Raw genomic sequence first — 21,172 nt, forward strand, 5'->3', positions numbered from 1 at the left:
TTAGAACCGGAAGTTTTGCTGGAAAAGTAACATAAACAGTACGGTAACTAAGCAGTCCGTTGCTTGATATTTTAACGGTTTTTTGAAGGATTAGTTGTAATTTATGCGCAAAGAACGTTCCCGTATAATTAGAATTTGCGAGAAATTCAAAGTACGGCGCATAAATCTACAACAAAAAGTCGCGAGCCCCAAAACAATCGCCAAAATCACGCCAGCTAAGTGCCCAACAATATAATTAGCCAGCATCCATTAAATCCGTCCAATTTGATTACTGTAAAAAGTGCGCAGTCAAGATCCCGCCTCCACTTACCTTTCTTCTTTCTCACATTCCACGGAGAAACGTCAAAACACGTCGAGCGAAAGGAAAAAAATTTCCCTCTACTGTTCTGCAAGCGGCCACGATCGCCCGTCCACAGATCAACGCGACACTTCCGTGCACCGAGAGTTGATTGCAACACGGTTGTGTGATGCGATCGGGCGGGTGCGAGTGCGACAGTTGCACCGCTCGCTGCTAACACTCTGTTGCCTTGTTCACCACGCGATCGCGCGCTACACATCCACCTCCGCCGCCACAACTCAACACACGCAACTCCACAACTCCTCGCGACACTTGCGTGCGAGTCCCCTGATCACTGCCGCAATCGACTCGGAACGTTCACGACGACGCGAATTCAGCCGCGGGCCGGAGCCAGAATACACTTTGCCGCGGGAAACGGCGATAAGAACTGTCCGAGCGCCAGCCGCGATCACTCCACTCTCGCTCGCTCGCCGGCCACTGATAAAAAGAGAATTTCCAAATTTCCCTCGCTTGCGCGGCGCGGGCCCGAAGAGAGGCGGCGGCACGCACGGTCCGTCACTCGATGCACTCGGGGTCGTGCGGATACACGGGTCCGGGCAGATCCTCGCCCGAACGACACCAGGCCCGGTCAGACCTCCTTAGCGGGCGCTGCTCGCTGCGCGCACGGAACATCCACCACGGCCGCTAACAGGTTGCTCGCGCGCCACCCGACACTCTTATTGGAACTTGGGTCGCCCGCAGGCCATTAAACTCTGGGCGCACTCGCCGCGGTCGCCGCTGCACAAAGGCCGAAAATCCACAGGGATCGCGACGCGGTCGCACGATCGCTATCAACGCGACAGGAAATCCATGAAAATCGTTGGTTGCACAATGCCCGCAACGGGAAGACGGCGCTCCCGACACTCACTGCCGCCCCTCGCAGAGGTTATCAACGCGATCAAGGGAAGGAGCGCACTTTGCCATTTTCCTGCTCGGCCAAGAAAACTCGCAGAAACTCTCGGAGGAAAACTCAACCGCACGAAGTCGAACGCTGGAAGCGAATAAATCACATTCCACCACGGACAACTGCTGAACAGAGACTGTGAACGACTGTGCACGGGGTGGCATTCAACTCGGCGCGCTGCTCTCGGCCGTGTTGCATGTGACATCGGCGGGCGGCCGGGACAGGCACGACAAACTGTTGAATTCGCAACTCGTCGGCTCGGCGCTGTTGAATGAAACACGCCCGCCGGCCCCGCACTCTCCCCGCAACAACCTATCAACCCGAAGTGAAATTTGTCGCGTGGAGAGAAATTCAGAGCCGATACGTCGCCTGTTGCTTCTCGCATGCGAGTGAAGTTGTCCGTACTCAATGGGAGACGTGAAAGTTGGTGGCATGCGAGTGAAAACAGAATTTCTAATTGGATATGGCTGACAGTAGCAGAATCGCATGAGAGACTGCTAATGAAAAGTGAAAACATAAACAGCTGATTGGATTCGAAAGGAAGGGAAGCGGAGACAAAAACCACAATAGCCAGAGACAAAGATTTGAGTAAACAAGTTAGGGAACATGCGCCAGTGATGAGCTCTGGGCATTGAAAAGAAAATTTCATGAAATATCTGTCAATTTTTTGGGTGCAGATAGTATTGAATGGAACACGGCGTGTAATTGTAGATATTATTACTACAGAATTTTGTGGAAAAATAATGAATTTTTGATTCAATATAAACCAAGACAAGCGAGCAAGCATGAATTTCCTTTCGTTTGTGAGCAGAGGAGACTGGCCTACTCTCGGCTGTTTGATCAAACGTTTTTCGTTCATAACCTTTTTAGGCATCCGATCGTCACCAATTCGTTGGATATGCCCTGCCAACTGAAGGCGTTGTAGTTTAATGAATTCCGAAAGCTTTAGCTCATCGTGCAGTTCATATAACTCATGATTGTATCGGATGCGTCATCCATTACGGTCGCGAACTGGTCCGAAAATTCGCCGAAGAACTTTTCTTTCGAATAAGTGTAGCAAATTTTTGGAGGCTTGCGTTTTTTTTTTTTGAAGTAGGGTAGGTGAATGCATTTACGCACAGAATGTTGGACTCCCGCAACCGTACACTGTCGGACTACCAACTGAACACCTCTCTATCATCAGAGAACTAGCCTGGAACCGTTTGACACATTGCTTCGGGCTAGCCCTCACGCTCGCCCGGCTTTGGGAGCCTTCAAGTTAGGGAATCCGGGAGGGGAGAGGGAAAGGGAGTTGTTAGTTCAGGGAGCCCCTTGCCATCCGATCGCTCCGCCGGTCGAGTTCAATCATAATGCGCAACACGATTCCGACTGCCAGCACTCTTCGGCATCTCTCTGACAATGTTGTCTGGAGAGAGCTCCCTTGTGTCTGTATAAGGCTGCTGACGAAGCCGTCCCACCGCTTGCAAGAGAAAAAGGTGTGTTCAGCTTCGTCTGTCACTCCATTGCGGAACATACAATCAGGAGATTGCGCCTTGCTAATCCTGTACAGGTAAGACTGAAAACTGAAAACCTCCATGCCCGCTAAGAAGTTGGGTAAGGAAGTAATCAATCTCACCCTGCGTTCTCTTCAACCACGGGTCTAATTTGTCGAAGAGCTGCGCCAAGAGGGTTGGCACTCGGTAAGGGTGCGTTGACGTTCTTCGTGAGCAACCATCTTTCTTAAGTTCTCGCCCCTCCTTGGCAAGGAGGCAACGGGGATCACCCCCGCGAACACCATCTCGGCCGATTCTGAGATAGTGCGATAAGTAGACGCTACTCGCAAAGCTCCCCGTCTCTGCCCTTGAGCAAGGTGCTTACGATGCACCTCCTTGTCAAGGGCATCAGCCCATACCTCTGCGCCATAGAGCAGAACCGACCGTGTTGCTCTTGCTCGCCATTAGCCGACTCAAGGCCGCGACTCCAGCTGCAGCCCTATCCGCTGCTGCTTTGATTTGCTCGAAGTCAATTCGCCGATCGATATGGGACGCAGGGTCAGGATTCTCCTTCTGGGCAAGATGACTACTTCGGTTTTTTCCAGCGCAAGGCCGAAACCGTGAGCAGTCATCTATTCGCTCAGCCGTCGCATCAATGTGCCAAGTCTGCTTTACGCCTGTTGAACAGTGCGTCCGGCAACAATTGCTACAACGTCGTCTGCATAACCGACCAAGCGCGACTCTTCATGCATATCAAGTCTCAGCAGACTACCGTAGGAAGCGTTCCAGAGGTCCGGCCCTAGGTTGGATCTCTGTGATACTCCCGACGTGATTTCCATCCTCCTCTGGCCCTCTAGCGTCTCATAGAGCAGGGAGCGGTCTTTCAGATAATCCCTTAATATCCGCATGGGATAGCTTGGCACGTGGTATGAGTTTTCTAATGTGCCTATCATATCTGTCTATCTAACGGAATTGAAGATATTTTTGACATCAAGCGTTATGAGGAGCACTATCCGTCGAGATCGGCAGCTGTGTGCCTCGGCTCGATGAATCGCATCCACCACCTCCATAACAGCATCTAATGTGGATCTCCCTGTTCTGAATCTGAACTGCCTTGGGGATAAGCCCCCGGCAGCGCAGATCGCTTCAGCGAGTCTACTCCTGATGAGCTTTTCAAGCACTTTCCCGACCGTGTCAAGCATACACAGCGGTCGGTATGCAGACGGGAGCTCCGGGTCTCCTTTACCCTTGGCTGATCAGCGCGAGTCTGGCCACTTTCCAGCGACAAGGAAAAATGCCTCCCTTCAAGCAAGCATTGAACGCCTCAAGTAGCAAGTCTAACCGTTGGCGGAACACCAGTTTGTAAACTTCCACCGGCATGCCATCAGGACCTGGCGCCTTCTTGTTTCTTCTCACGGGTCCTCATTTACCTCGAATACAAGGTTTTGCCAACCGCGAGCTTTGCTTTTATTTATAGCGCTACGGAGTTTCCTTTTTGCTGATCTATACTGTGCCTTTCTGGCACAAGCCTCCTCGTTTGCGTGGAAACGTTGTGCCAAACGGCGGAGCATATGACACTCCCTCCGTAGATCGGCAAAATTCCTGCCGTCCACCAGTATATAGAAGGCTTGTCGCAGCTGGGGCCCCTCCGGGGCAATGGAAGCACGCCGTCATTATCAGGTTCATCACTGAATTTACGACGGTGTCAACTGCGACGCTCCCTCCCCCCGGAGCGTCCTCCAGCTGTCTGCTCCAAAAGCTTCGATGAACTTCCCGATGTTCACCCTCGCAACATTCCACAGGCATAGGGAGCGTCGCGTTGGTGCTCGCTGGCAAGTAGCGTCAATCATTTCGAACGGGAATGGGGTGTCACTCTAGATTCTGACTGAGGCATACCCCATTCAAAGGTCTTGACATTAAAATCACCGCCTACCGAGATTCGTCCCTCCGTGTTCGAAACGGCGTTCTGCAGAGCATCAAGCCGGCATCGAAAGTCAGGTATCGTTTCGTTCGGCGTCAGGTAAACGCTAAAAAGCGTCATCCCTAAACACCGGATCTAGACAAACCTGTTCCCTAGGTCTTCGGCAAGAACACGAAGTCGAACGCCGTCCCGAACCCAGATCGCATCGATACTCGATAAGTCGAAATGCCCATAAGGTCGAATCCTTGTTTCGGCTCGCTAATTAGCATTAGATCGACATTTACTTTCGCAGCGAACTGTGCTAGCAGCTGGTGAGCATGTTAGTTTGTAAAATTCGGATCATGCCATTCGCACCCTAGTCTTTGCCGAATCCGCCCTGAAGATTGGACACCGTTCCTAGCCGGCAGTGTGAGCGACGCCCGCATCAGACGTGCCACGATCCCTGCAGAGAATGCAATTTTCGCTTTCATTGGAAGTCTTCGCTTGATGGCCTACTCGATTGCATCTCCGGCATACTGTCCTCCTGTCCGGTCCCTTGCAAGCTGCTGCACTTGATGAGGGCTATCCGCTTTGGCACCCTGCATACTACCCATCCAATTTTGATTTTCCCGCTGCTAATGAGTTTCCTCGGATAATACCCGGGTTTTTGGCCTCGAGCATTTACCTATCCGGTAAATACCTATCCGGGACATTCATGATTTATCGCTTCTTCCACTTCGACGTTTTCTGTGAGCCTGTCAAGATCCCGGATTTCTAGAGAGTACATAGGCTCTGGGCTCAAAACAAAAGCCTTCTCTCTCAATGACCCCTTGACCGCTTCGCAGAACGTACTCCTCCTAGTCGTCATCGGACCCAGTTCCCGGATTTCTAGAGAGTTCATAGGCTCTGGGCTCAAAACAAAAGCCTTCTCTCTCAATGACCCCTTGACCGCTTCGCAGAACGTACTCCTCCTAGTCGTCATCGGACCCAGTTCGACGAGGGTTCCGCCACTTTTCGTTTTCCGTATGGAAGACACCTCCACTCCGTTGTCTTTGGGTTTCATTCTGTAGCGGATTTCACTAAGGATTTCCGCAAATGTCTTGTCTTCCGTCGGCTTAATGAGCAGAGCTGCGGTTAGTCCTTCTTCGTTTCCTCGTCTTTTCTGCTCCCGGCTTTTGATTTGAGGCCTCCTTGTCTTTGGACAGAGAGGTCTCTGGGCGTAGTCAGTTGTTTTTTTCCTTCTTCGCCTTCTTTTTTCAGGCCCTGAAAACTACTTCGATAAAGTCTCTTTCGGGCACGCCCACCTCGTTCGGCGTTTTCCCCAGTTCGCTTTGTAGTGAGCTATCTGCGGTCTGTTTGACGCAAGCAGCGGTCTCAGCGGGGAGTGCTGGTGTTTCTGCTCTCCAATCGTTTTGCGCTGCTCTCCACGTTCGCTTATAGAAGGAGATGCGATCCAATAGTTTCTCCAGTCCCATCACCTGTTTTTGACACCTATGTTGACATTCCTCTTTACTTTCACTCGGTTTATGTCCGAATCCATCTGCTCATAGTTAGCGATTCTGACTGGACTTTTTCGGGAGAGGGGCACTACAAGCTATTGGAGTTGCCATCTCCGCACGGTCAGTCGCGCCACTTAATAAGGCTTCCTCTTTATTTGGGCGTCATGGTGTCACACCGGGTATGCCATCCCCCGCTGCCTTTTTCGCTGATCGCTACTGTGAACGCATTTTTGTGCTGCGCCCAAGCACACTTAGCTCTTCCTCTTTTCATTTTGTTTCATCGATTTTTTTTTATTAATTTATTTGCATTCTTCATGGAAAACTCACCAGCGCATCGTGTGTAAGGGAGCGGGCCGCAATAGTCAGGAACGAGTGTACCCTCGGAGACACAGCCCCTACCCCAGCTCCCTGAGACCTGGCCTACGCTTAGCTGATCCTGGAATTCACGATCTACTAACACCGGTTCAATGCACACTACCCGGCCAGGGTCTCGAAGAGGCTGGCTCCTGATACACGTCGCAACTACCATCTTGCTAGAGCTAGGCTCACATCACCCCATCGACGTCGACAGAGAGCTGTCGACGGCCCCAGTGAAGCTTTCTCGATGCTACTACGTAGGACGCAAGTATACCGCCAGTTAGGGGGTCAGATCTACTCACTTGGGCACCTCGGGGACGTCACACCCCGTATCGAAAGCGACCCGTTAAAGGTCGCTGACGACCCTTGGAATCTTGAGTTAGGGTCCAGGTTTTGCACCCATAGCATAGCGCTAGTCGTAGTGATGCTTTCTTATACGCGGAACTTCGTGTTTCTGTGCACATGCTTCGATTTCATTATGGGAAGAGGAGAAAGTCTTATTTGCTACCTTTATCCGTCGGTTGACATCGTCCGTTTCATTGGCATCCTTTGATAGGCTGCTACCCAAATATGTTGTGATAAAACACCTTATTTTCGCTGTCAAAAATAGAAGGTAATCAACGCTCGAATTGATATCACCTCTGCAAATTCTCAAGGTCAGCAACTCGCTGTGGTTGAAGTTGCAAAGCAATATGCCAGGAAACTTCTTAACAGCGGAATAGTCCAAATTTGATGAGTACTATGCATAGTACCAGTGCGGATAGCCTACTTACACTATGGTCACACGTTTACAACATGCTGTAAATGCAGCCAGATAGGTCACAGAGCGAACGAAAAAGAAAATTACTGTCTGTTGAAAACGTTGCGCACACTGTGGGTCGGGGCGGTATCGAGTCTTCAGGGGGAAACTCTGAAGGACGGCTAAAATGACCGGCATTCGCGCAGTTCGCGATGGAGATAAAAGCACATCTAATCATCCTCAGTTAACAGTATCGGAATAGGGTCGCAGCTTCATGGAACCCCGACTTATGAGGCACCGCTGCCATCTGGGTTTGAGACCGGAACCGCTTTTGGTTACTTGCCTGGCTTTGTCTGGATTCATTGTTTAGGGGTAGCGTTTTCTGCGTTTGTCTAACATCGAATGAAATGATGCCGGACTTTGGATGCAGGTCTTAGACATGGAAGAACGAATACTATTTAGGGAGAGAGACTTCAATGCCAGGGTACTTGAAAGGGATATGCTTCACCCAGTCTCTAGAGGAAACAAGGTTTCCTGAAATGGCAGCGAGAACGGGACTCCTAGTTGTAAACACCGGATCCACACCAAAGTTCCGGCGTCTGGTCTGCGAAGGAAATTGTCTCCAAGGAAAATTTGCATAGGAATCACTGGGTGAACGATTCCGTAACCTACATAATGACGAAATCTATGAGCCATACCACGACCATCTGGCTGTGGATAAAATCCGGCTCAATAGGTTGCGGTGGATGGAAAGCCTATAAGGGCAATATCTATGGTGAAAAAAGAAGTGGAAGCAGATCCTGCCTGAGAGGGAGCGATGTCGTAGGTCAGGAAGCCAGACAGCTTTTAGGGATATCGAATTGGTGGACCTTGGCATACAACCGAGGTGTCTCGAGTTCATTACTAACGCAGGCCTACAGCGGATATCTTGGATGCTTTTCATCGAGCGAAGGAATACAGTTGCTTAGCCTGACGGATGGTGCTTCTCGCAACGCTTGATGCCAGAAATGCCTTTAATTGTGTAAGATGGAAAGACGTTCTGGGCGCACTAGACAACACTTTACACGTGCCGAGCTATCTCTTGCGGATATTAACGGATTATCTGAGGAACCGCTATTTGCTCAATGAGACGCCAGAGGGCCAGAAGAGGATGGAGGTCACGTCGAGGGTAGCACAGGGATCCATCTTAGGACCGGACGCTATGTAAAACAGTCTCCTAAGACTCGGCATGCCAGATATGGATCAACGAGTCGATAATGGAATCAAAACCAAAGATCAAGTACCTTGGACTGACACTTGACTCAAAGATGACCCTTTTCGAGCAGATCAAAACAGCAACGGACAAGGCAGCTGAAATTTCGGCTAATGGCAAGCCTTCGGGGTCCCAGCAGGTGATGTCTTCTAGGGAATAAAACGCAGTCTGTCCTGCTCTACGGCGTAGATGCTCTTGGGATGAAGGTATATTGAAAGCGCCCTGCACAAGTACAGAGTCGGGGAGCTTTGCGGGTGGTGGCTACCTACCACATTGTCTGCAAACCGGTCATGATAGTGATCGTGGGAGTGTTTTCCGTTGCCCTTCTTGCTAATGAGAGTAAAGCCATATACAAATGAAAGGGAGAAGAGCCAAGGGTGATGGCTGCCCGTGGAGAACGACAACGTACACCGAATAAATGACAATTCTCTTGGCAAAATGAGATAAGAAGCACATGGGCTACGCAGCTCATTGGCAACTTAAGGGTGTGGCTGGATCGGCAAAACTAGTCAAGAAACAGAAGGACTGCGTGGCTCAATGACTTAAGTCTGTTGCTGAATAGAAAGCATTGTCTGGTCGATTATTTTCTTATCTAGCTTCTAAGCGAAATCCCCATGGCACTTTTGTGAACGCCCAAAGAACGAAGGAAACTTTAATGCGGTGAATAGGGTACGCCAAAAATGCAGTGAATAGGATACCTAAAGGAGGGGATGGGCCACAAAAATCTCGCACATTCGTTGCATTCTTTTGGATTGATTTGCGTCAACATGTGGAGAGCTCTGTTCATAGGAGTATGTGATATATTGGGCTAAACATATTCATAGACAACATCCGTTGTTTTCGAACACCAATTTGACATCCTTATTATTTTTGAACGTGCACGTTATCTGACTTATGGCAATCCTTGCTTGGTGATCGTTGTAGGTGTACCCGTTGGTAAGTAAGAAAATTCAAATCCATAATTGAGCCTACCAACGCCTTCTCTATTTTTTTGACAATATATCTCTCTATCAAGAACCAGGCCTTTGGACGATGGAATGATCAAGTTCCATCCACTTCTTATCCATTTGAGAACTGGTCCTTGCTAAGGTCTGTGGATTTCACGATGAATATTCACGGCTTATTGGACTTTGCTTGATTAAACAGAAAAGGTGAAGTAAGCGGCCAAAAAAATATATAGTATGTTGACAGTGACAACCAAGGAATCTGTCAAAAATGCAGCCATTATTTAACTATTACAAATAGAGTTTGTCGTTTTTTTCTGAAATTTTCAAAACTTCTTCAAAATTCTAATTGTAACCCATATACCAATCCGAACCGCTGTTTGTACAATACCCTCTATTTACCCCCTTTGGTTACATACGTCTTCAAAACAATCCTGCATGAAAATAGTCTAATTCATGGGAAAACATATACACAACCTTGCGGCCATATTTGCAGCCTGTTTGGGTCTCTTGGTGGGTTCATCAGTTGCCTGGCCAATACCAGTGGAAAGAAAAATTGTAGACGTTGATGACCGCAATTTCCACGTCACTGATTGTGAGTTTCACTGGATTGCATGGTCGGCCGAAATCTCTGCCATCGCTGGATGCCTTGCTGCTGGAATCCTTTTACACTTTATTGGACGGAAACTTACTATTTTAGCATCGTTCATACCTTATGCTATTGGATATGTGGTACTGATATTCGCCGCGCAAAAATGGATGCTGTTTGTTGGTAGAATCGTTCTGGGGCTGTCAATGGGCTGCATCTCCACTGCAGTCCCTGTTTACATTGGCGAGCTTACACTGAAGGAGGAGCGCGGATTATTTGGATCAATTTTTTGGTTGTTTTATTATGCCGGAATTTTCAGCACATACCTTATTGGGTCTTACGTCTCCGTGTTCGCCCTCAACATTACTTTGATTCTGATGCTGATCTTTTTCCTGCCGTTCGTTGTGGTCCCAGAATCTCCCTTGTATTTGGTAAGTAACCGACAATCAACGAGCACGAGCTACCAAAATAAATTTCCTGAAATGGATAAATTTTAACAGCTTCAAATAGGGAAGAAGAGGCCACCGAGAAAGTTTCAACATATCTTAGGCGATGGGCAATCCGAAGAGGAGAACCAGGAGGAAATGGACGAAGCTGGTGGCGACCCAAGAGATTTTAGGATGAATCCGTTCAAGAACTCAATTGGATTCCGGTCCTTTATCACGGTTGTTACAATTATGTTCCTCCAGCAACTAAGCGGCGTTCAAACCATCAAATACTTTGTAAAACCATTTTTTCTGGTAAGTCTTGAATGTCAAATAGCTCTTTAGGACTGTTCCTTTTGATTCCCGCAGATGATGAAACAATCATTCAACACTCAAGTCGGTGCGACTATCCTCAGTGCATTAATGCTCGTTTCTATATTGATACCGATGTTCCTAGTAGACGCGATAGGTCGGCGAATCCTGCTTTTTGCTTCTGCACTCCTTATGACCGTTAGTTCCACGATGCTTGGGTTCTTCTTTTGTCTCTCCGACTTCCAGCCCGACTCAACTAAAACAATCGAATTCACGGCGATTTTCTTTTTGTTTCTACTTGGAATGGCCTTCAATGTGGGCTTGGGTCCGATTCCATGGATCATCATGGGTGAAATATTCACGCTTGACATTAAAGTAATTGTCGTCCCTACAGCTGCTGGCATGCATTGGCTCATGGGCTTTCTGGCTCAAGTGGGCATCCAATACTCTTCGAAATACCTAGGAATTGGGTTGACCTTCCTCCTTTGTGCATTAGTTTCATTGAGCGTGTGTATGTTCGTGATGTTCTTTGTGGTGGAAACAAGGAAGCGATCGCGGAATGAAATCGTGAAAGCCCTACATGGAAAGGATGACCGAATCATAAGTCGAGGTCTTGTGGCCTAGCAAGGAAAATTCTAGATTTTAAGTTGTTCTTGTTTGAAAGTATCCAAAGATATGAGTTTTTACAACGCAATATGTAAATATTTCTGTAATTTCATAAATTTTTAAAAATTGTTATGAAGTAAAGCAGAAAACTTAAAAATAAACTGGACTTGGATAAGGACCCCTGGTGTTTAGCGTTGATAGCTCATACCACAACAATATTATTATACAGCTCCAGGAGATTCGCATTCCTATGTGGGTTATAAATATGTGTAAATATGCACTGAAGTGATTTTTATAACCTGCGTAGGGCGGGACCAAAATGTATAATGGATAAATACTCAAAAAACATAACCAACAGCAACCAACCAATATTCCCAAGAGGATACGTCAAGGGAAAAACGTTAACCGACAGAAGGTAAGGCCTGTTAGTGCTTAGCTAGTCCTTAAAAGAGGAAGCCCGAAAACAGTGGTGCGTGGAGAGAAGACCCTGCATTTTAGCTTAGAAACCCACGTGGTCTCTGGAAATTCGAAATCTCTTATAGAAAAGACCGAAGTAGAAGCGGCCGTCAAGCGTAAATGTTCAGAGGTGCGGATTTTCGAAGCTAAAAACACATCATGCTGGAAGCTACCGAGCAATACGCGAGGAAGCTTCTTAATAACAAATTTGGCAGCCCCCCCCCCCCCCCCCGCCCTCTAAGTGTTACAGATGCTTAGATTCTGTGCACGTGCCTATAATTTGCCGGGTACTTCACATGATGGCAGTAAGTCGCTGATGTGGCCAGCTTGGTCATAAAGCGAATACCTGCAAAGAAAAGGCAAAATGCATTTTCTGCAGGGATCGTGGTTCGTCTGGTTAGATCGTTGCGCATCCTGGGAGCTAGGGTCGGTCTTCGGCTTCAGAGCTAGGATACGCTACCTAGTTTCTAGAGGAAAACGGTTCGTATTTTTAAACGCCAGATCCACGCCAACCTTCGCACGCCTAGGCTGCCAGAAATCACTAGTGTCGGGTGACGAGTTCTGAAAAACATCTCAGCAAGGGCTCACCTCTCGGTGTGCACCACCTGACGCTCTTACTTGGGTGGAACGTCGCAAATGTGAACAACGGAAGATTCGTCAACACTCTTGTAACAGGTGGAGCCATGCTGAGCGGTACTTTGGGGGAAGGTGGCGCTGCAAATGACATTGTCACAAGTTCAGTTAAAAACCTGATAACGGCAGCTTGCAGAATTTTCATGCTCAGGAGGGCGCTGAGACGTGGCAAACCTTCTATGTATTGATGGACGCCAGAGATTGCTGAGGTCGGGCGGGAGTGTCATAAGCTCGGCCATTTGGCACACTATTTAACGACCGCGAGAAGGCATGCATTACAATGACGGATTATAGATCAGCCAAAAGGAGGCTCCGCACCGTGATAAGCAGAAGCAAAACTTGCTGCTAGCAGAACTAAGCTGACGAGGAAGCGGTTATAAACTGGTATCCAATGAAAATCAAGGCCCTGCAGCAACCTGTCCACTTAAGGCCGAACAGATGGATTGTACATCTTGTGCGGATTGGTGACAACATCGTGGAAGGCACCAAGGATTGCCCACCTTTCTCAATGAAAGGCTTTGGGCAGGCAGTCCTCTCTATCAATAACATGAGCGCACAATAGTTCCTGAAGGACTTAGTTCGACTTCCCCTTAACAGAACCAATAACAGAAATACAACAGGACCCAGTAGTATCCCGGCATAGACATACTCATACAAAGTAGTGTTCCCCCATCGGCTAGACTACTACTACTACTACTGCTCGGCGCATTTAAAGATTACCTGAAAGAGGGCATTTGTCGTTCCCGCTGAGAGGTGGCGAGGCTTGCGCTGATAAGCAAAGGGAAAGGAGACCTTGAGCTGCCATCTGCATACCGACTACTTCATATGCTTAATACGGCTGAAAAAGTCCTCGAAAAGCTCATCTGGAGTAGACTCCCTGTAGCGATACTTGCTGCCAGAGGATGATCCCCCAGACGGTTCGGCTTTAGAGCAGGATGATCCTCAGTGCATGTTTTCATGCAAGTTGTGGATGCGATTCATCAAGCAGAGGCACACAGCGGCCGATCTTGACGAGTGATGCTCGACGTAACGCTTGATATAACAAATGCCTTTAATTCCATAAGATTAGAATATATTCTAGGCACACTAGGCAATTTATTCCACGAGCAAAGCTAGAGGGTCAGGGGAGGTTGGAGATCACATCGAAGGTAGCACAGAGATCTAACCGAGAACCGAGAAAACCAAAACAGCAACAGACAAGGCTACAACTGGAGTTTCGGCCTTAAGGCGGCTAATAGCAATCAGTGGGGATCCTATATCCAGCATCTGACGTCTTCTAATGAGTGCAATGCAGTCTGTTATGCTTCCGCGCGGAGGTATGGGCTGATGCTCTTTGCAAGGAGTTGTATGATAAGCACTGTCAATGTGATAGTGATCGCGGAAGTGATTCTCGTTGTCCTTCTGGTTAAGGAATGTAAAGAAAAGGGGGAAAATTTGAGAAAGGGAGTTGCTCCTGAGGCAACTCTCCTAGAAAAACAAAACGAAAGGAGATGGACTGCATAGCTAATTGGCAACTTACGTAGGTGCGTGTCTGCATCGAAAACTTGATAAGACTGGCTATTTCCTCCCAGCTTCTAAGTGGGTGCAGACATTTCCAATCTTACCTGATTGGGAAGGCATGATCTCTTGACTGTATATTTTACAAAGGGGTTGTGGAGGACGCTAATCACACTTTTTCTTTTCTTCTTGAAGCTGGGATTCGATTCGTTAACAACTTTCTTTAAACACGGGGAAGCTCTCTCCACACAACATTGCCAGAGAGATTCTGACGGGCGCTTATAGATGTGCATTACGTTTGGGTTCTTCTTGTTGCAAAGAAGATAGAACTTGATCGGTTGAAGGGCCCGATGGCAAGGGGTTCCTTGAATTTACAGTTCCCTTTCTCCCTCCTCTCCCGTTAGCGAAAGGTAGTCCATGACCTCTACAAGCGGAGAGAACAGGATGACAAACGGTTCTAGGCTAGTAGTCCGACGGCGTATAGTTGCGGGAGTCCAACACTCTGTACCAAAATGCAAAAAAAGAATAGAATACAGGAGAACGCTGGTTGATACAATTTATTATGAGCCCCAACGTGCTGGTACGAGGGGTCCTAAAGAAACATGTTAGAACTGGAAGTTGAACGCATTCGGCAGAAACTGCTTAGCTGGGCTACGACTTTCTTCGGGCAAAGGCACGTCGTCAAAAGACACCTCCTCTTCCCTAGGAGCGGCATAATCGAATGCCCTGACTATTCGAATAGGTACTCCATAAATACCATGTACAGACATTTCGTGGGGGCTTGCACAGTCGGTATTAATCGATTCAACGGACGCAAAAGGTAGGGCGAAAGTGGATCTTAAGATACAACCCCAGCAGCAGACAAAGGAGAGGAGTAAAATATACCGTAATATTAAACCGCATCTACAGGTTCGACAACTCACCCATTCGGTGCGTTGTAAAAGGTGATTAAAAGGAATAGAGATTTTTAAGTCAGAAACTTCTAAATTTCGGAATCTTCTATGCTACACAAAGGTGGCTTGGAGGTGGACCAATTTATATGCCACGTCCTACAGTTTTTTTAACTGCTAAGAATTGGCTTCTGGAATATGCTAGGTTCCATGACATCGATGAGACTACATAGAATGCTCCCTTTTTCCAACTAGAGCTGGAATCCCATCAGTACAGAGTAGGATGTGGGAACTTTCTCATACGGCGCTGTATTACTGTACTCCGGAAAACCTGCCGAAGTTAAGCTTGAATCCGCTATTGGATTAATCTTTGAAACCTGAAGGTCGGAGTCGAGAAATGAAAGTAGATTCAAACTCCAGTCTCAGGAAGCTAACCAGGGAGGTCATCAGCATCTGCTACAGGCGGTCGTCAAGACTGCCAAGAAACGGTCCTTGATTGGACTAGTATCAGGACATTAAAAGCACCAGCATAATCTGTGAAACTCAATGAGATTGTGATTGTGTCCAAGGAACATAAGAGCCCATCCTTTCTTAAAAAATCAGAAACCTCCTGAACGGAGTCTGCTGGTCAAACACTGGAGTTGCTGTTTTAAACACACTTCTCCACCAGTGAGGATAACTGTGAGTCAGAGCCTTGCTTTTTAGATTTACCAGAACGGTATCTCTTTGGGATACTCTTTGAGACGAGTGCGTGTCGTTTTCACACCGAAAGAAGGTAGGTGCAGCAAGAGTCCGTGAAGGACTTTCGACCAATCAGCCTCACTTCTTTCGTGTGGAAGACCCTAGAGCTCTTCGTACGGTTGAGCGGTTGCTACAGTACAAGCGTTATAGTCTAGATGTCAATACGATCAAAGAAGTCGTAACTAGTATAGGTTTGGATGGGTATCTTATGCATTGGATAATATCCAGTCTGATCTGGGAGGTAGCCACTTCGGAGCTAGGGTACGCTCCAAGGCGACACCATCTCTCCGTCACTTTGGTTGATAATGGACGAAATTCTAAGTATATTGAACAGAAGTGGGGCGAAGGTGGTGGCGTATGTCAATGACTTGGCGATGTTCTCTTCCGTTCTAAGTGAAATCATGGAAGCAGCGTTGGGAAAAGTGCGACTGCGGTCCGCAAGATGCGGACTTGACATAAATCCAGCCAAAACGGAGATGATGCCATTCACCACCAAAACAAGGGTGCCCGAGTTTCCAAAGTAAAGTATCTGGATGTAATCCTGAATCCTAAATTAAATTGGACATTGAACATAGAACTGAGGGTTAAGAAGGCAGGTGTAGCCTTCTACGCCTGCAAGAAGACCTTTGCAAGGAAACGGGGTCTCCGGCCGAGGATAGTTCTCTAGATGTACACAGCCGTTGTTTGTCTTATCCTAACGTACGGTTCTATTGTGTGGTATCAGACACTGAGTAAAAAGTACAAAGATTCAAAGGACCGCGTGTGCAGACTGGTGGAGCAGTGCAGGAATGCGCTAAACAGTCTTGGTGGCCAGCTGATAGCCACACTCCAGGGGGGACTCTACTTTTGGCGGCCCCTCATGGGTGACCATTAAGGGTGGAATATACTCGCACTACTTAGCAGCCGCGACCTTCAAATACCGAAGGTTCACCACTTGCTCCAAGTGAAGGAGGATGTGGTCCGCATACAACAAGAAGCAATCGTGTGAGCTCTTGTGCCAGACACGAATGCATACAAAATTACGGCAGCCTGCAAACTCGGTATGCCCTACAATTCACATTGCCGAAAGTGGGGAAAAAAGGGAGAAACTCAGAGGTGCTTCCTTTACGGTTGCCCAACTCCAGCTAGATCCGTTCTTTGAGAACCTCAGGGAGATCTTAGGTTGCAGAGTGGAAGAGCTGTTATCCATCATGAATTCTACGCGCTGGCTATGAAGATTTGAGCCGGCTGGAATCTGCCACTTGCTCTTACCACAGGCATCACAGGCATCACAGGCATCAATGTCTTCGGAGCGGAAACTGATACGCGTAAACATGGCCTAGCCTTGATTGACGCTTGGGGAGTACAACGCCTTCAGTACAGTCTGAGGCGTGTGTCAGCGAAACCACAGAAATGTCGGGAAGACTCAATTAACAGCGACTCCAAACTATTCCCAAAAAAGAAATTTTGAATGAGAAGACCAGACATCCTAGAAGGGTAGGAAACGTCAGAAAAATTAGACGTTTTTGTCAGATGTAAATCAAATTTAACCGCGACAGGATCTTTTTCTCGACTTATAGTGTATAACCCTATTAATATAAATTTCCTTTATTTGAACCTAAATTGATTTACGTGATCGTTTTATTCAGTGATAATCGTAATGTAAAAATGTGACCATCTCAAGTGAAACTGCAGTTCCATATATTTTACTCCTACGAATGTCAAGTTTCCGTTAATGGCTTCTGCCGATGACCTGGTTCCAGATAGAAAAAATCGAAACCAAACTATCTTTCAAAAAATTAAACACAAACTACCGCAGATACTGTCAAGTATTCTGGCGGCGAATGGAGCCTTCGTTTTCGGAACCAATATCGGTTGGTCGTCACAGAGCTACCGATATTTAGTCCAAAAAAAGGAGTATCCATTTTCGGTTAGTAAAGAACAGTTCTCCTGGATTTCATCGGTACTGGCATTGGGTGCTCTTCTTGGAGGTCTGTTGGGCGGGCCTATTGTCAACGGCTTTGGGAGGAAAGGAACAATTTTGCTAACTGTCCTACCATTTTTATTTGGTTGGTTTCTAATTATCTTTGCTGTCCGAGTATATATGTTCTACGCAGGACGAGTAGTTCTGGGCGTATGCTGTGGTATTTTCACGGTGGCTGTACCAATTTATATTGGCGAAATATCAGAGAAAGATATTAGAGGGTCACTGGGGGGTTTGTTTCAGCTGCTGATAGTTTTGGGAATAGCGTTTGCATATGGTATCGGATCGGTTGCAAATGTCATGACCACGTCTATTGTGCTTCTTACTGTACCTCTGGCTTTCCTGATTCCGTCCTTTTTTATGCCGGAAACTCCTACCTATTTGGTAAGCAGTCGACACTCTTCAAGATCCCTATTTAATATCATTATATAACATATATGTATTCTATGTCAATCCAGGTGTCCGCAGGAAGAACTGAGAAAGCCAGAGCCAGTTTGCGATATTTATATGGTGAAGATTGTGACGAAGAAGGATATCTGGATGAATTGGTGGCCAACGTACAGGAAAACAAGCACATAACGACCCTATCTGTGTGGAAGGAGCTAGATAAATTTGTCGTTTTGTACGCGTTATGTATATCGCTAGGACTTCAGTTCTTCCAACAACTAAGCGGGATCAATGTCATCATCTTCTACTCGGAGGACTTATTTGCGGTGCAAATGGTCTGATTTTTTCTCAAATATTAAATACATGTTTCCTTGCTTTCCAGAAATCGTCAAGCAGTATATCCTCGAATCTAGCGGCAGCTCTCGTCAGTATAATACAAATCATTGCAACAGCTTTGGCTTTATCCACAGTCGATCGAACCGGCCGCAAGGTGTTGCTGATAGTATCTGCAATTATCATGACCATTTGCACGAGCCTCCTAGGCGTATATTTTTATCTGCAAAAACATGATAAGGACACTTTCAAAGGGATCCCACAATCTGTTCCTATCTTGTTAGTGTCAATATATATTGCAGCATTTTCATTCGGACTGGGTCCTGTGCCGTGGATATTACTGGGTGAACTTTTCACACCTGCATCAAAAGGTCTTGCTTGCGGGATGTCAGTTTCTTTCAACTGGCTATTAACGTTCATAGTTACTAAGACTTATGTTAATATTGAGGATTGGATGGGAATCGCAGCCACCTTCTGGCTTTTTGCTGGTTTGACCGCACTGGGAGCGATTTTTTTCGCTGTAATCGTTGTTGAGACAAAAGAATTGACGTTGAAAGAAGTCCTAGAAAAGTTGGAAAAACGAAAAGACCGATTGCGAAAAATCTTTTGTATGAGGACTTCATGAGATAATTAGCAATAAATATAGAACTTGTATACGGATTTTTTGTTCTTAGTAGTGAAACATTGAGAACAGACGAGGGACAAATATAGTAACAACAAAAGCCCCCAAAATATTCCCAGCTTATTTTCTAAAACGTTAGTTGTCGTAAGCTCCTCCTTATTATTTAGGACGAACTTTTTTCTATGCGGACCAGCTAGCTCGTCGAGATGCGAGCTAAGTATGATGGTATGCTGCGGCAGCTGATGAAAACGATCCTTGAATTTGGGATCACTGTGAAGTCCCTGCAATCTATGCTGACGACAGTGTTTCTCGCTATGAACGAAAAACAGTAAGCCCTCACGAAGCCAACAGCAGTGCCAGCTGACCTCCCTCCACTGCGCGAGCTAGGTCGAGTAGCGACTTCATCATCTCGTCCAACACAGGAGGAGCCCACAAGTGAACCAAGGCAGGCACACGGATGAGAAAAGATTTACCTTAAGTTTTTCGAGAAGGAGCCGCAGGAAGACCAATTCAACTTCGTCTGTCGGCGAAAAAAAGCAACAAGTGAATGCTAAAAGTGTAAGAAGTCCTAAGTGTCAGGGGCTCCTTTGCTTCTAGTGCCTAAGCCTAAAAAGGGGGCAGTTCCTCCAATTACGGAATACAATATTAATGTCCTGCAGCTACTGAAATCGTTAAAGAACAAGAACTTAAAAGCGATCCTAAAAAACATGAGCTGTTATAGAACCCTCATTTTTGAGGAGTCTATAGGGGACCACGCCAAATTTTTGTAGTTCATCAAAGAGCAAGGGCGTACCACAAGTACCGCTCCATTCCTTAGAACTTAGTCCATATTTATCCCCGGTCTCCACAGGAAAATTAACCCCCAAGAAATTGTGGTTTCGTTCATTCGGTTGCAAATTTGGTGACCAGGAAGAATCTTTCGCTCCTTATTAAATTTCAATCCGGTATTTTTATAGCCAACTTTGAGACCTTGCAAAAGATAAGTGAAGTGCATCCTTCTTCAAAAGATTACCTTTGAAAAGGTGAAATTAGTGGCGAAAGTGTAGTATAATAGCTGCCAAAACCTCAGGCATATCGCCCGAAATTGCTCGATAATGAACAGATGCGTTAAATCCACAAAGAGCAATCCTTGTGGGGGATGCTTAAGACCCATGATGGAAGTTCCCTATTACTGCAACTGCGACTAAACCGGGCACCCTGCAAGCTATCGCAGGTGTCCAGCTTTATAAGGAAATGGTAGTCAAACGGGAAGTTGCCAAAACCCGGAAGGGACCTAAAAAATCTTCAGTCAAGCAGACAGTGGCTCAACTTTCATAGAGTTTGACCAGCACAGTCGTGTCCACCCATAAGCTGCTAGGAAATATTTTCCCAAAGCAGCGACTCAAGTGAAAGCTCTATTGTACCAGGATCTTGCCAGTCATCATGTATTCATCGGACGCTTGCATAGCAAGAAAAATTACGCACACTTAGCCGCGTTCAAGAGAACAATTCTTCGAAAAATTTCTGGCCCCCTACATGAGGATGGACGACTCCGTAGCCTACATAACGAAGAGATTTATGAGCGACACCACCACCGCGGCTCAATAGGTTTTGGTGGGCGGGTCGTCTAACCCGTATGGGCGAGAAAGATCCAGCCCGAAAAGTCTATGGTAAAAAAAAACGTGGCAGACCTTGATTCAGATGGAGCGATGGCGTAGGCCTGGACGGTTTTTAGGGATATCGGATTGGAGGACCTCGTCACAAAACCGGGATGTCTAAAGGCGGGCCTAGACAGAATACCAGTTGTTGCACTGTTGAGGATGATGAAAACAACTCACTGATACCTGGTCGCCTCAGTGAATAAGTTTGACCATACCGTACTTCGGGATATTATGACACGGTGGAACTCCTAACCCCTAAACTCGTGGGAACTGAATGAGTACACTTAAAAAAACAAAGAAAACTACAACCAAACAAGTGGGACCCCGCACACAAACTGGTCAGCCAGGCGGAGGCAAATCTCCGAAATACTAAGAGCCAGATGATTATACCCAAAAAGGGAGAAGTTGGGACGTCAAGTAGTGGCCCCAAGGTGAACATTGGTATATGGCGAGAACAACAACCAACAACGCCCACTGCTCAAAATGCAGGGATAAGCAAAAGCACGTTCGAGATCAATATGAGAGATGCCAGGAAGGAGACAGGTCTCATTGGCGCAGCTGCTAAATGGTACCTGCGTTATCTGAAGGAAGGCCTGAAACCAGAAGAGGCATTTAAAAAGGCTCAGAACAGACGCAGCGGAGACTAGCCCACATGAAGAAAATACTTCGAGAAA

The 21,172-nt window shown here is 46.9% G+C and overlaps 3 protein-coding genes across 3 annotated transcripts in view; 2 read left to right on the forward strand and 1 right to left on the reverse strand.

Annotated features, from left to right (window-relative positions):
* Positions 1-1,741, reverse strand: part of LOC119648011 (receptor-type guanylate cyclase Gyc76C-like) — a 405,069-nt gene extending 403,328 nt beyond the window's left edge. Inside the window, exon 1 of the mRNA XM_038049411.1 lies at positions 311-1,741. The gene's annotated coding sequence lies outside the window, so the exon portion shown is untranslated. The remainder of the gene's footprint in view (positions 1-310) is intronic.
* A 7,916-nt stretch (positions 1,742-9,657) lies between these two features.
* LOC119650161 (facilitated trehalose transporter Tret1-like) lies at positions 9,658-11,514 on the forward strand. Its single transcript, XM_038052708.1, has 3 exons — positions 9,658-10,424; positions 10,494-10,733; positions 10,788-11,514. Exons 1-3 carry the CDS (start codon positions 9,861-9,863, stop codon positions 11,352-11,354), a joined length of 1,371 nt encoding a protein of 456 aa, XP_037908636.1. The 5' UTR covers positions 9,658-9,860; the 3' UTR covers positions 11,355-11,514.
* A 5,526-nt stretch (positions 11,515-17,040) lies between these two features.
* LOC119650160 (facilitated trehalose transporter Tret1-like) lies at positions 17,041-18,890 on the forward strand. Its single transcript, XM_038052707.1, has 3 exons — positions 17,041-17,900; positions 17,975-18,229; positions 18,286-18,890. The coding sequence occupies exons 1-3, from the start codon at positions 17,268-17,270 to the stop codon at positions 18,859-18,861; spliced, it is 1,464 nt and encodes a 487-aa protein (XP_037908635.1). The 5' UTR covers positions 17,041-17,267; the 3' UTR covers positions 18,862-18,890.
* Positions 18,891-21,172: the final 2,282 nt, after the last annotated feature.

The sequence above is a fragment of the Hermetia illucens genome, chromosome 2, assembly GCF_905115235.1.
Source record: "Hermetia illucens chromosome 2, iHerIll2.2.curated.20191125, whole genome shotgun sequence".
Classification (NCBI taxonomy): domain Eukaryota; kingdom Metazoa; phylum Arthropoda; class Insecta; order Diptera; family Stratiomyidae; genus Hermetia; species Hermetia illucens.

Bases quoted from the DNA above. Each gene is read 5' to 3' on its own strand.
- LOC119650160 (XM_038052707.1), top strand. From the start codon at position 17,268: ATGGCTTCTGCCGATGACCTGGTTCCAGATAGAAAAAATCGAAACCAA. The intron at 17,901-17,974 runs GTAAGCAGTCGA...ATGTCAATCCAG, and splicing joins CGGAAACTCCTACCTATTTG to GTGTCCGCAGGAAGAACTGA. The intron at 18,230-18,285 runs GTGCAAATGGTC...CTTGCTTTCCAG, and splicing joins ACTCGGAGGACTTATTTGCG to AAATCGTCAAGCAGTATATC.
- LOC119650161 (XM_038052708.1), top strand. From the start codon at position 9,861: ATGGGAAAACATATACACAACCTTGCGGCCATATTTGCAGCCTGTTTG. The intron at 10,425-10,493 runs GTAAGTAACCGA...AAATTTTAACAG, and splicing joins CAGAATCTCCCTTGTATTTG to CTTCAAATAGGGAAGAAGAG. The intron at 10,734-10,787 runs GTAAGTCTTGAA...TGATTCCCGCAG, and splicing joins TTGTAAAACCATTTTTTCTG to ATGATGAAACAATCATTCAA.